The sequence below is a fragment of the Misgurnus anguillicaudatus genome, chromosome 24 (assembly GCF_027580225.2).
Source record: "Misgurnus anguillicaudatus chromosome 24, ASM2758022v2, whole genome shotgun sequence".
Lineage (NCBI taxonomy): Eukaryota > Metazoa > Chordata > Actinopteri > Cypriniformes > Cobitidae > Misgurnus > Misgurnus anguillicaudatus.
The window spans coordinates 49,256,780-49,271,157 of record NC_073360.2 but is presented as its reverse complement, the minus strand read 5'-3'; the positions used below and the strand labels follow the sequence as shown (position 1 = coordinate 49,271,157).

The following is a 14,378-nucleotide window of genomic DNA, read 5'->3' as shown; positions in this document are numbered from 1 at the left end:
TTGCCCTCGAGTCCGAGTCCGAGTCATTTGATTTTGAGTATCTGCCGATACCGAGTCCCGGTCCGATACTTCTTTAATACATAAAAAGAGAATTAAAAAAGAGCGAAAAACAGAACCAGCATGTTCCTTATGTCATGCCGCACGCATTGCTGTTTCTGTGTGGAGTCAAAAGAGTCTAACTCTGTGCCAGCGCATAACTACAGATGTGTTAAAAAATAATGAGAATATATATAGTATATATAGAGGGGTTAAATTGGCATTTGTTTTGTGGGAAGGCTCGAGGGAGGGTTCGAGGGGTAACATGTTTAATCCTGATGACAGCAAAGCCACTGGTGTGTTTTAATGAAATTTTGTACCTCTGATAGCATTTTATAAGTTTCAGTTTTAAAGCTGTGCCACATGTTGACCCAAACTTTAAAACCTGAACTTTAAATTATGCAAATCTATGAGTCTGACACAATTGATCAAACTTTTAAGGAAGTTATAAGAATCAACCTCCTTGACTAATTCTAGGCATCAGATAGGCTACCCAAAAAGACTCAATTAACAAGAAAAACAACATACTGAGCTACTCAGCAATTTGTCTTATAAATTAGCCATAGAGATTCCCTAAGCTGGTCAGCAGTTAGTTATAAAATACCTATAGTTTGGTCGCAATTGATTAGTATAATCAAAATACATTATTTTATTAAACTATACAATAAGTTGTATCCAGTTACCTAGTTAACATATTGTAATGAGATGAGTGACATGGCTATACATACTTTAATACTTTGTTTCTAGACTTCTATTACGTTTTTTCGACATGGGGACCATTCTTACCTCTCTCTCTATCTCTCATCTGTCAAATGATCCTGCGCGAATGCGCGTTCTTGAGGTTCTGAGTGAGACGCGGAGCTGCGTCTGAGCACATGGTGACAAAAACGATCAACGCGTCGTTTAAATGAGCGGTAAAAACCCGGTTTTGTAGTGGGTTCCTTGCACGCACGAGTGTGAAGCCTATGAATGAATTTGAAAGCACGTCAATAGGCTTGTTCGACTTCATGCGGCGCCGCAACAATCGACAGCCGGGTGACGTCAAACTACCGCGAGAGTGACCCGCGAAATCATATGGAAGAGTTTGCTTTTAAATCGCTCTCGCGAAACTCTGACGTCATCCGGCTGCCGGTTCTTGTGGCGCCGCATGAATTCGAACAAGCCTCTTCTCATCAGTTCACACGCACCAGCGCAGCGCGTACACTGGCGCGGAGCAGAGCGAAACCTTGATGGATTTTAAACCCTGCATATGTATCCGAGTCCTGATCGGGAGGTAACGTCCGATTCCGATCGAGTCTGAAACCACGTGATCGGGGCCGATTTCCGATCATGTGATCGGATCGGGACATCCCTAATAATAACAAAACATTGTACTTTTAAAATAGAAAAAAAACATTGTTTTGTGCTGCATCGGTTTTGGAGCGTGTCACAAAAAATAACAAACTCAATAAGCTAGGCTACTTTTGAAATCGTTTTGTTAATTTGCTAATTATTTAAGTGAAACACATTTTGTGTAGGGTTATTTATTTCATTATTTTTCACTAAAGAAAGACGTAATCATCATGTTCTATAGATTTTAATGCTATTTGTGCATGAAACTTAACCCTTGGGGAAAATTAGGATGGGGAATAATTTATAAATGAGTAAACAACGCAAATCATGGATTAATTTATTTCTCTATTTAAGAGTCTGGCAGGGCAGTAATCAGGATACAGCAAACGCAGAAAAGTTTAGAATAAGGGATGGTATAGGATTATAATAAAAACAGCGCTCCTGGCTTTTTTCTATAAATTGGGCGCATGCGACAATTTTACATAAGAACCGTCTCAGCCTCGATTGTATGTGGCTCATTACTCAAGTCATCTTCGGACCAGGGCTGATATGGCGGGAGGTTGACTGGTCCATGTCTGAGCATTGGTTATGATCTTCAGACAGGTCAGTCCTTAACTTAACATTCTAAACAAAAAAGTTGTCAATCGTTCTTTTGATCTTCTCTCATCATCGGCGGCTACATCCACTTTGTTTATCTGACAGGCCTGGGCTACTGACCTCTGTCTGACTTCAGCACACACGCATTATTCAAACGTACACACAAATACAGGAATATGTGGACTTCAGCCAATAGGGGAGGGGTCCGCCTTTCATTATCTCTGATTGGTTTAGACCACAACATGGGCCTAATGTGTGTCTGTTGTTGAACCACAGAGAGACTTGCAAAATTGCGGAGACTCTTTTTCCTTTGAATGGCTGGTTGCACCGGTGCGACCTGAGATTTTTTAAGTCACACTATTGAGTAATTAGGTTGCATTCTAGAGCCCTGTATAATCACATGTTGTGTTTTTATACCCGAGAGCAGGAGATGTGAATCCATTATTAAAGTACAATGCTGGATTCATAGACACATCACCCTTTATAGAAACACAGCTGAACTGATCTGATCCCTTCTGATAAACTGAACTCCTGTGAGAGCTCTTTGGTCTCTGACACAACGCCAAGGCACACACCCTCCTCCATCCCCCCCCCAAAAAAAAAAAAAAAAAAAAAAAAAAAAAAAACACAAAAAGCACCGTCCTTCGGATGAGACGTTAAACCGAGGTCCTGACTCTCTGTGGTCATTAAAAATCCCAGGATGTCCTTCGAAAAGAGTAGGGGTGTGCCCCGGCATCCTGGCCAAACTTGCCCATTGGCCTACTAATCATCCCTCATACTAATTGGCTATATCACTCGGTCTCCTCTCCACTATATGGCTGCCGTCGCATCATCCAGGTGGATGCTGCACATTGGTGGTGGTTGAGGAGATTCCCCCGTTCATATGTAAAGCGCTTTGAGTACTGAGAAAAGCGCTATATAAATTTAAGGTATTATTATTATTATTATCTACTGTAGGTGAACCAAAAACAACTGATAACGGCTCTCAGTGATGTGTGTCGGGTTCCTGCTATGAAAATACTAATACTTTTATCAAATGTTTACAAAAGCAGGAACTCAGTGTGCCTATATCTTTCTCTATTTCTGTTTTAGTACATGATAGAAAGTGTAAGGCTAGATCAAATCGTGTGGCAAATCAATCTAATCTGCTGCCTGTGACTTGTCAAACTAAGATCTCTGTTAGGGAAAAAAATTGTACTGTTAAGTTAGCACTTTTAAATATCTGTTCACTTAGAAACAAATCACTTCTAGTCAGCGACTTAATAGCCACGAACAACCTGGATTTTATGTTTCTAAATGAAACATGGCTAGAAGAAAGCTACAGTGCAACAGTCCTTAATGAAACAGCCCCTCCTAACTTTACTTATATGAGTTTCTGCAGAACTGATAGGAGAGGGGGAGGTCTAGCTGCTCTTTTTAAAGATGTCTATCAATGTAAACAAGTGTCACTTGGGAATTACCCATCTTTTGAACATCTAGGTATTGTGTTGAAAGGTACCCCACGCATTCTACTGATCATTATTTACAGGCCCCCAAAATACTCTCCAGCATTTGTTGAGGACTTTACAGAACTGTTATCAATGATTTCCTCAGAGTTTGACTGTTTTGCTATTGCTGGAGATTTTAACATTCACATAGATAAGCCAGAAAGCATTATGACAAAAGATGTCACAGCTGTTTTAAATACTTTTGATCTGACTCAACATGTACATGGACCCACACACAATCGTGGACACACTCTAGATTTAATTATCAGTAAGGGTGTAAACATTTCATCAATTGTTATTAAGGATGTAGCACTGTCTGATCATTTCTGTATTTTCTTTGATATATTAATCTCTCCTACTATTGAAACTAGATCTGTGTCTGTCAAAAAGAGATGCTTAAATGAGAACACCAGTGTGCTATTTATGAAGGCTATATCTTTAACACCAAGCATATCTGCAGACTCTGTTGATTTTCTCCTTGATTCCTTTAATTTGAAAGTTAAGAGTGCAATCGATGCTATTGCTCCTGTAAAAGTCAGGAAGAAGAATGGCAGGCAAAAATCACCTTGGAGAAACTCAACAGAGGTGCAGAATATGAAGAGACAATGCAGAAAAGCTGAGCGCATGTGGCGGAAGACAAAACTTGTAGTCCATTATAATATCTATAAAGACAGCCTTCGTGCTTTCAGTGTGGAACTAGGAAAAGCTAGACAGACTTTCTTTTCAAATATTATAAACAAAAACATAAATAACACACGCACTCTTTTTGCTACTATAGAGAGACTAACAACCCCCCCCCAAGTCACATTCCAAGTGAAATGCTCTCAGACAGCAAATGTAGTGAGTTCGAAGCAGTTGATGGTAAAATTTTGGAAGAAACAGTACAGCATCTTAAAACATCAACCTGCGCCCTTGACACACTCCTAACATCTTTTTTCAAAAGTGTCTTTAACTGTTTAGAAGCAGATCTCCTAAAAGTGGTAAATTCATCACTTAACTCTGGCACTTTTCCAAAGTCCCTTAAAACTGCAGTTTTTAAGCCCCTCCTGAAAAAGAGCAACCTAGATAACACTGTATTGAGCAACTACAGACCTATCTCAAATCTTCCTTTCATAGGCAAGATCATTGAAAAAGTTGTTTTCAATCAGCTGAACAAATTCTTAATTTCTAATGGTTACTTTGACATTTTTCAATCTGGTTTCAGACCACACCACAGTACAGAGACAGCGCTCATAAAGATAATAAATGATATTCGCCTCAATACAGACACAGGCAAACTATCAGTGCTGGTGCTACTCGACCTCAGTGCTGCTTTTGACACTGTCGATCACAACATACTTCTTGACAGGCTGGAAAACTGGGTCGGGCTTTCTGGGGTGGTCCTGAAATGGTTCAAGTCATACTTAGAAGGGAGAGGTTATTATGTAAGTATTGGTGGCCATAAATCAGAGTGGACATCCATGACATGCGGAGTCCCGCAAGGCTCAATTCTTGCGCCACTCCTGTTCAACCTGTATATGCTCCCACTAAGCCAAATAATGAGAGAGAACAAAATTGCCTATCACAGTTATGCAGACGACACTCAGATCTACTTAGCTCTATCCCCTAACGACTACAGCCCCACTGACTCCCTGTGCAAATGCATTGATGAAGTTAACAGTTGGATGTGCCAAAACTTTCTTCAGTTAAACAAAGAGAAAACTGAAGTCATTGCGTTTGGAAACAAAGATGAAGTTCTCAAGGTGAATGCATACCTTGACGCTAGGGGTCAAACAACTAAAAATCAAGTCAGGAATCTTGGTGTGATTCTGGAGTCTGACCTTAGTTTCAGTAGTCATGTCAAAGCTAAAACTAAATCAGCATACTATCATCTCAAAAATATCGCAAGAATTAGATGCTTTGTTTCCAGACAAGACTTAGAGAAACTTGTGCATGCTTTCATCACCAGCAGGGTGGATTATTGTAATGGCCTCCTCACTGGCCTTCCCAAAAAGACCATTAGACAGCTCCAGCTCATTCAGAACGCTGCTGCCAGGATTCTGAGCAGAACCAGAAAATATGACCATATCACACCGGTCCTCAGGTCTCTACACTGGCTACCAGTTACATTTAGGATTGATTTTAAAGTATTATTAATGGTATATAAATCACTCAGTGGACTAGGACCTCAATACATTGTTGATATGCTCATTGAATATTAACCCAAAAGATCACTCAGATCATTAGGATCACATCAGCTAGAAATACCAAGGGTTCACTCAAAGCAAGGAGAGTCAGCTTTTAACTATTATGCCAGTCGCAGCTGGAACCAGCTTGCAGAGGAGATCAGATGTGCTCCAACAGTAGTCACATTCAAATCCAGACTCAAAACACATCTGTTTAGCTATGCATTTACTGAATGAGCACTATGCTGCGTCCGAACTGATTGCACTATATTATATATGCACTATTTTAATTATTTTCTATTTCTCTTGTTTTTATTCTTATTTTTAATTGTTTAATACTTTTACTCCTGTTTTATTCTTTTTCACACATTTAAACAGTTTTTATTAAAATCACATTTATTTTCTTTTAATTGATATTTAAAATTCATGTATATTTGATTTTTTGTTTTCTCATTTCTATGAAAAGCACTTTGAATGACCTCTGTGTTTGAAATGTGCTATACAAATAAACTTGCCTTGCCTTGCTTTGCCTTGCCTTGACTTCCATATAAAATAGCAGAACAAAGCAATGTTCGTTCACAGCCAGCAGGCGTAAATAACTGAATAAATCACTCAGATTAAACATGTCAAGTTATTATATGTCCACCATGCCTGTCATAGAGCGTGAAAGATACATTAACAGATTTAATTTGGTTAATATAAAAACATATAATTACTCAACATGTTTAATCTGAGCGATTTCTTAAGTAGCTTTGTCCTCCTATTTTGTATAGAGGTCTATGGGAAGTCTAGTTTGTTTTCCCCCAAAAAGGGGCTGTGCCGAAATTGACAGTCAGGTTCCCGGATGTGCCGGTAGTCCATATCAAAATCAGTCAGCACTAACCGATCTCCAGACTCATGCGCTCCTTCAGTTTCTATGACAACAGTCTCTTGTTTTGAATGTCACGATCACACGCTACACTTTCTTTCTCCCATTTTTTATGAATTAACCGTATTTAAAAATGTTTGCTTAGACAGCACAGAGATGTTAACAAGTAAACAATGCTAATGTCAAGCCCATTGCACTGAACGAGCAATCATTACAGTCAAACAGTCCTTTTAATAAAAACTTAGTCAAGATAAAAAAGTTACCCGTCACAGTGACAGCACGTACAGTAGATGTTATAATCTGGAATAATGAGTGGATTAAGCTCTTAAAGATAATAATAATATGAATATGGATTGTATGCATCAATGTCAGGCAATTTATAATAAGAATGCTGAGAGAAGACAATGTTTTATTTTTATAACTTGTTTTACTGATTTAACAGCAATGTGCTGTAGAAAATGTGCCGATTTGATCCAGCTAGGGTTTGGGAATAACATTTATGGCATTTTTGGTTCTGCACGGGTCCGGGTCAAACTGTTCAGTATTATACGGGTTTGAGCTGGTTGTTGTTAACTCCCTCTGGAGCAAATTAAAACAATAAGTTAAAGGTCACGTTCTTCCTGATCCTGTTTTTCAAACCTTAGTTAGTGTGTAATGTTGCTGTTAGTGTATAAATAATACTTGTAAAATGATAAAGTTGAAAGTTCACTGCCAGGCGATTTATTTTCTTTAACAGAAATCCTCTTTCAAAGCCTACAGTGAACGGCCGGTTTGGACTACAATCCTCTACTTCCTGCTTTAATGACGTCACTAGAACAGTTTTTGACTAAACTCCGCCCACAGGAATACGTCATTCTCAACACACTAAACAAGCTACACAATCAGAACTCATTATGTATTTCTGAAGGAGGGACTTCATAGAACAAGAAAGACATCAGCCTGTTTTTAGGACAGTGAAAACAGCGCTATACAGATCAGTAAATTTTGTAAAAATACCACCTTTTATTAAACATGAACAAATTATATTGCGCACTTTAAACACAATCATAGCTTTTAAAAACACAGAAAGAACGGGACCTTTCAATATTTTTTGCTAAGGTTTGCATATGGCGATGTGTTCTTGATGACAGTTTTCCTAAAGTTATATCCTATTCTATTCCCTAAAATAGGAAATATCCCAGTATATCACCCCACTTACAGTATCAGATGATCTTATCCTACCATAACCATTGTATCAGGATATATACCGTATCGACAGATTCTATCTGATAAACAGGCCTAATACGCATATTTATAAAACTCATTTGTTAATAAAAAGCACTTATGATCTTTTCATTTACACTATTTTATATATAAAGACTGTAACTGAGTGTTTGTACAGATGTGTCTCTCTATGTGAACATGTGCTGTATAATAATGAAGATAACATTTACTAAACACAATCACAAGAATAATTTATCATCTCTTTAACAAAACACATCATCATATAAAAGCTATAATCATGTTTCACAGTGTTTTATACCTGACAGCAGGAGATGTTGATTCATTCTTAAACTTTATTGGCTCAGGCATAGACGCATCACTCTTCATAGACACACAACTGAACTCTGGATCTGATCTCTTCTGATGATCTGAACTATAACACATAAACAGATTTAATAAAATACATTACTGCTATTTTTGTGAAGATGAACATAATTAAAAACAACACTTAAGTATTTTCCTATAATATAAATGCTATTTAAAAAAGTGTTTCTATAAAGTACCTGCATCCTGGAGAAAAATCTTCATGTGTTGATGTTTGTGTTTGATCCATGATGGAGCTGCAGAGGTGAATCTGATCAATCTGATCTCCACAACTGATACTGAATGAAAATAACATTCAGACACAAAATAAACTTAAAATCAAAGTGAATAAATAGACATTATAATATAGATAAATGAATCCTTAGTGTTGAAGAAACAACTGCGTCATCAACACAACTACACAATAGATTCACGGCACATCATTAATTTGGAAGTCAGCCTTATTTGCGATACGAGGCGTAAACAATGTCATTGAACCGAACGGACCTTACTTTTGCTGCTGAAAATGGTCAATTACTGTCATGTTTTGGGCTGTACTATTTGGTTGGACCAGGAAAAACATTTGGAGTACTACAGACTGCCAAAAGTTATAACAAATGAAGGAGAAGAGTGCAAAAAACTGTCAGAGGACAACCCACAAGTGTTATTTCTTATCCGGACATCGTGAATATAGGGCCACTTAAGAAATAACTAATAGAAGTAACATTTTACAAACAAATGTGTAAATCTTGTACTATTAAAGTCGATTATGAAATCAGATTTTTAAACAAAGTATTTTACAAACAGCAACATAATATCAATATGAGTGCATATTATTACACGGTTATTTACTTAAACGAAAACTGATACTAAGACTAATAACATTTTCGTTAGCTGGTATAAAATGTCAAATTCATAATAAATGACAAAAATAAAACTAAAGTAAACTAGCAACAGTTATTGAAAAACTAACTAAAATAAAATAATAATTATCAAAAGAAGTATTCGTCTTTGTAATTAAAGTGATAGTTCACCCAAAAATTAAAATTCTGTCATCATTTGCTCGTCTTCGTGTTGTTTTGAACCTGTGTGAATTTATTTTTTTGATAAACACAAAAGTAGATATTTTGAGAAATGATGTTAAACACACAGCTTATAGTGTCCATTGACTTTCATAGTAGGGAAGAAATATTTTGGAAGTATTGTGATAAACGATGTAGAAAATTTTTTGATAAATGATGGAAAGCACACAGTTGACGGTACCCATTAAATTCCATCATATTTTTTATTCCTACTATGGAAGTCAATGGTGACTATCTGCTGTGTGTTTACCATCATTTCTCAAAATATCTTCTTTTGTGTTCAGAAAAAACTAAGTAATACAGGTTTAGATCAACATGAGGATGAGAAAATGATGACAGAATTTTCATTTTTTGGTGAACTATCCCTTTAATAAGCTCTCATCCCGTGGCGGAAAACGTCATGTATGTATCGCTGCAGCCCGGAGACTGCAAGTGGGAGGAGCTTACGCCGCAAGTGGGAGGTGTTTCAGAAATGTGCAAGTAGGAGGAGTTTACGCCGCAAATGGGACGGCGGGGAATGAGAATGACAGGAAGTAGCGACAGTAATGAAAATAAACGATCAAATATCACGTTCCTCATCATGGTCTGATTTCTTACAGCTTTGTTATTATTGTGTGCGTCCAATACCACTCACTGTCAATGATGAGGTCACGTTTTTACACCTTTTTTACACTTAAAGTTATGGCGGTTTAAATTCATCAGGCTGTAGGCCTTATTCAAGCACATTTCTGAAACTCCATATATCAATATCAAGTAAATTAACATATTAAAATGTGATGCAACTGGACTTAGTTAAGTGAATGTGTAAATACATGAAAAACATGTGGCTAATGTAAAATAAAGTTACCATCCATCTTTACTGCATTTTTTTTAAATAGCAGACTAATGTTTTTCTGAATGTGTTACACATATATTACATTTAAATTATTTTTTCAATGAATAAAATCATGTACAAGTCACTCAGAATTGATTGCAAAAGTGTTTATTTTATTTTATTATTTTTAGTCTTTGTAAGGAAACTATATCAGCTCATTAGAACTGATCTGCATGCAGTCAAATCTGCAAAATCCAGGGTGGAAGGTTTTTGAATAAATGCCCTGGAGTTCACCTCGCTTTCCCTTCCCAGCATAACCTGATGGATACACAAGAAGCACAATAAGAACTAGGGTTTATAGTTGACAGTGAACATTTACAAACATTAGGAATAATTTCTCAGTTCTGTAGGTCAATTGAATGGTGTCCAGAACTTTTAAACTCCAAGGGATGATATAAGTAAATTAGATTTTTAGTTCCCTTTCAGTCGGTCACTACGACGTCACGTCGTGACCGACGAATTGGGAGCTCGCTTAGAGAGACCAATCTGCTTCGAATACTACTAAAACGCCAATGAACTTGGCATTGAGATATTTGCATAATGCTGGCGCCGCCCCGCCAGGTGCGCATATAAGGCGCACGTGCAAATAGGGAAATCAGCTTTTTTCGCTTCGAAAGCCGGCTTTATCTGACTGAGAAGCTACTATCTGCTCTTCGGGGAACGGTTGCTGAAGTTGATTGACAAGCAGTACTAACACAGCGGACGCTCGCAGTATTCCACTGCTCTGCATATTTTTTGTTTTGAGTTTAGTGTGTGCGTTGCCTTTCCCTGTGCGCATCATCAGCTGAGCACCTAAAGAGTGATTTCCCTAAAAGAGTGATACGTGAGAGCTCTGTGTCTTTTTAAAGACAGCCACTCTCTCGTATATTCGGAGATCAGCGTCCTTTTCAGGATTGCTTTTCGTCCGTGCGATCTTGGATGTGAGAGGTATAAGGGTTCCAGTTACGGTCACGAGCGCTGTCTTCATGCTTGGGCATCAAGCACTCTGGGGCTGCGCTCGTGGAGAGTTTTTGTTCTCTCTGTGAGAGCATAACCCTCTTGGATTGCGGAGACGACTGACGTTTCTACGGGAATGCTGTCCGCGTCTTTGCAGTGCTGACACCGCCATGGTGCGACTGTCAAGCGCTCGCATGACGCTCTTCGCATCACTACGCTGAGGAGGACGGAGGGCGCGTCCTCCACCTACCGGCCTTTCATCCTCAGCCGGTTGAGGTTCCGGTGGAGACGGCAGAGTCGTGTTCTACGATGTCTGCCGAATCCATTGGACCTCCTTCTGGTCCCGTTCACTTCTGCAGCATCAGAGGGGTGTCCAATTTTCCTCCGAAGTGGAGTCGTTCCGGAGATGGCGGCCGTGCCCGCTCGAGCGGCGGTAACGGTTGAGTTGGAGGGGTTAACCCCTCTCCGCCCGAACCGTACCGCCCACGTGATTGGTATTTCGGAGCTGCTCGGGCCCCTCGGTCCTCTGCTCCTGTGCCTTTCTTCCCGACGGCACGTAGAGCTGACGTGGTTTGCGGCCATCCGGCCGTTCAGCTTCAGCTTTCACCCCTCACCTCCCTCACCAATGGAGCCGCTAAGGGCAGGGACCCTTCAGTGGAGCGGGGGGTTGCGATGCAGCTGCGTTCCTGGAGGGACCACCCAACCCTTCCCTCCCGTGTTTGTAGATAGTCGTCCGGTTACGGGCGCTGTCCGTCAGGCATGCGGAGAGGCGGCTTCAGCCCTGCACGCAATAACGTTGCTACGGGTTCACCAAGGATTACGAGGGAGGCCGCGACCTTCAGTCGTGCGATGTTCACGACAGTGGTTCAAGATCGCCACCTTTGGCTGTGTCTGGCTGACGGACGCAGGCGAGAACAACTTCTTGAATGCTCCTGTCTCACAGACCGGCCTCTTCGGCGAGGCCGTGGAGTCGTACAGCTCCGCTGCGCAGACTGAGGCGATCTCTGTGGTCATGCCCCGGCGAAGGAGAGCTGCCCTTGGTAAAAACCACCACGCCGGTTCCTCAGTCTGCCTCTCGCCGTCGGCGTCCTGCGGCGACCACCTCCGTTCCCCTTTTCGGACCCCATCTCGGCAGCGCGGGGGGAACCGGTCGTCAGCAGCTCGCCCCGCCCGCTTAGCCGCTTCCCGTGAGATCGGGAGTTTAAGTGGCCAGTAAGCGGGCGACCTGGATTGGCAGAGGATCACTCTTCAGGAGACGGTGATTCGCTCCTTCCCCCGATAGAGGGTCGGGTGGAAAATTCTTGGTTTGCATATGTTCCACCGGCTGTTTAGCCGGTGCCCACTAACCACACACAGAGTGCATTCCTCTTCCCTCTCCAGGTCTCCAGAGGATCGAGAGAGCCGTGAGCGGGCACACACCAGCTCACCCTACCTCTCCTCTATCGCCAGCGGGTGTTCTGAGGAGTCCGAGCCCTCCACTCAGGAGACCGGACCACCAGCAAACCCGTCGGAGTCTGCGTCCTCAGCTGAGGAGACCGGACGACCGTTTCCCTCAGCGGGCTCAGGTCAGTGTCACACACACACATACTGTAGATGCTTATGCTGTCACGGCAGACGCACCGGCAGTCCCGCCTGTCCCGCCTCGCTGCCCCGCCGCGGGTACACCGGTAGTGTCGTTAATTCTCCTCGTACGGTGCCTGGGTGCTTGGCTTCAGTTCCCAGCCCGTTTCGTTGGGTTTTACGCACGATCCGCCTCGGTTACGAAATACAATTACCGGCTCAACCCCGAAATTCTCGGGCTTTCGTTTCACTATAGTGAAAGTATCCGATGCACATGTACTGCGTGCATAAGTCGATGTCCTGCTGGCGAAGGATTATCGAGCCGGTCCCTCTTACCGAGATGATGATATGATGATAGGGTTTTTCCAGCCTTTATCTCATAGTACCCGAAATACGCGGTGGGTTACGATCGATTTGATTTACGCCCGGCTCTACGGAGGTGGTCTTTTGGATGATAACGCCGAGGCTCGTATTTCAATATTCAGATCGGTTGCAGCTTTAGACCTGTAAGACGTGTACTTTTGTGTCCATCTCCCCTCGCCTTAGACCGTTTTTTCGCTCTGCGTCGTGGGGTGGGCATATTAATATTAAGTACACCATTCGAGCTGTCTCTCTCTCTCCGTGTCTCCATGAAAGTGTTAGTCACGGCATTAAAATATCAGAGAGAGAGCGTTGTTCGCATTCTGCTTTATTTACGTTGACTTATAATAGCCCGTTCTTGGCAGACGTGCGCGAACACAGAGAGTTAATGCTTCGGCATCTCGCTCGTTTAAGTCATCAGGTCGACTGGGAAAGAGCAACTTTGCCCCATGCAGAGGATCCTTTTTCTCAGTATGGAATTAGACTCGATCAACTAATTGGCGTGTTTTACAAGAGCGCGCAACTAGTCAGTTCTGACTTGCCTCGGTTTAATTCGAGGGAAGTACGCGGTCCCTCTGATACAATTTCAGAAGCTCCTGGACATATGACAGCATGCTGCAGCCGTGACACTGTTCGAGCTGCGTCATATGAGACCGCTTCAGCGTTGGCTTTACGATCGAGTCTCGAGGAGAGCGTGGCGCACCGGCATACATTGTGTAAACACTACACCTGCGTGTCATTTAAATTTCCCCGTAGTAGACCCAGCATTTCTGATAGAACAAGATATGCCTCTGAGGGGTCTCCTGGCATTCTGTAGCATGCGATGCCCTAAGCACGGGATGTTCAGCCACGTATGACGGGCCTGCAGTCTGGGGTGTGCATAGCACCCCAACTGCCGCGAGCGGTGCGCTGTATATCTGGGACTTGTACGCTCCGCTATGGAGATGCGAGGGAAGGATGTATTTGTCGACACCGATAACTTTGCGACTGTTGCGTTATTTACCGTTAAGGCGGTTCGGTTGTGCGTAGATAGATCTGTTTGCGTCGCCGGACGATACCCACTGTCGCCTATTTTATTCACTAACCGAGGGCAGCCTCGGCGTGGATGCGTTGGCACACAGCTGACCGCGGGGGGTGCGTAAATACGCATTCCTTCCAGTGAGCTTTATTGCGCAGACACTGTGCAAAGTCAGGCAGGACGAGGAGAGCCTTTTATTAATCGTCCGTACTGGACGACCAAGAATTGGTTCATAGTTAATGCTCCTCGCGACAGCCCTCCCTGGCGGATTCCCCTGAGGAAGGACTTTCTTTCTTAGGAAGGGGCACATTTGGCACTCGCGCCCCGACCTGTGGATATCCATGTACGGTCGTTGAGCGCGCGCAAGGTTTAGGTGATTTATCGCAAGCGGTATCTAACACCATCGACGCGGTTCGAGCACCGTCCACAGGACGGGCTTACGCGCTTAATGAAACCTTTTCGTCACCCGGTGCTCTTCGCAACGCGAGGACCCAGAG

The 14,378-nt window shown here is 42.0% G+C and overlaps 1 protein-coding gene and 1 long non-coding RNA gene across 2 annotated transcripts in view; both read right to left on the bottom strand.

Moving 5' to 3' along the window:
• LOC141361385 (uncharacterized) overlaps positions 1–14,378 on the bottom strand; it is a 142,338-nt gene that overhangs the window by 46,985 nt on the left and 80,975 nt on the right. The gene's annotated exons all lie outside the window — the stretch shown is intronic.
• Positions 1–14,378, bottom strand: part of LOC129439028 (protein NLRC3) — a 48,942-nt gene that overhangs the window by 20,403 nt on the left and 14,161 nt on the right. Inside the window, exon 2 of the mRNA XM_073863045.1 lies at positions 8,252–8,350. Within this exon, the coding sequence (XP_073719146.1) occupies positions 8,252–8,350 (99 nt within the window). The remainder of the gene's footprint in view (positions 1–8,251; positions 8,351–14,378) is intronic.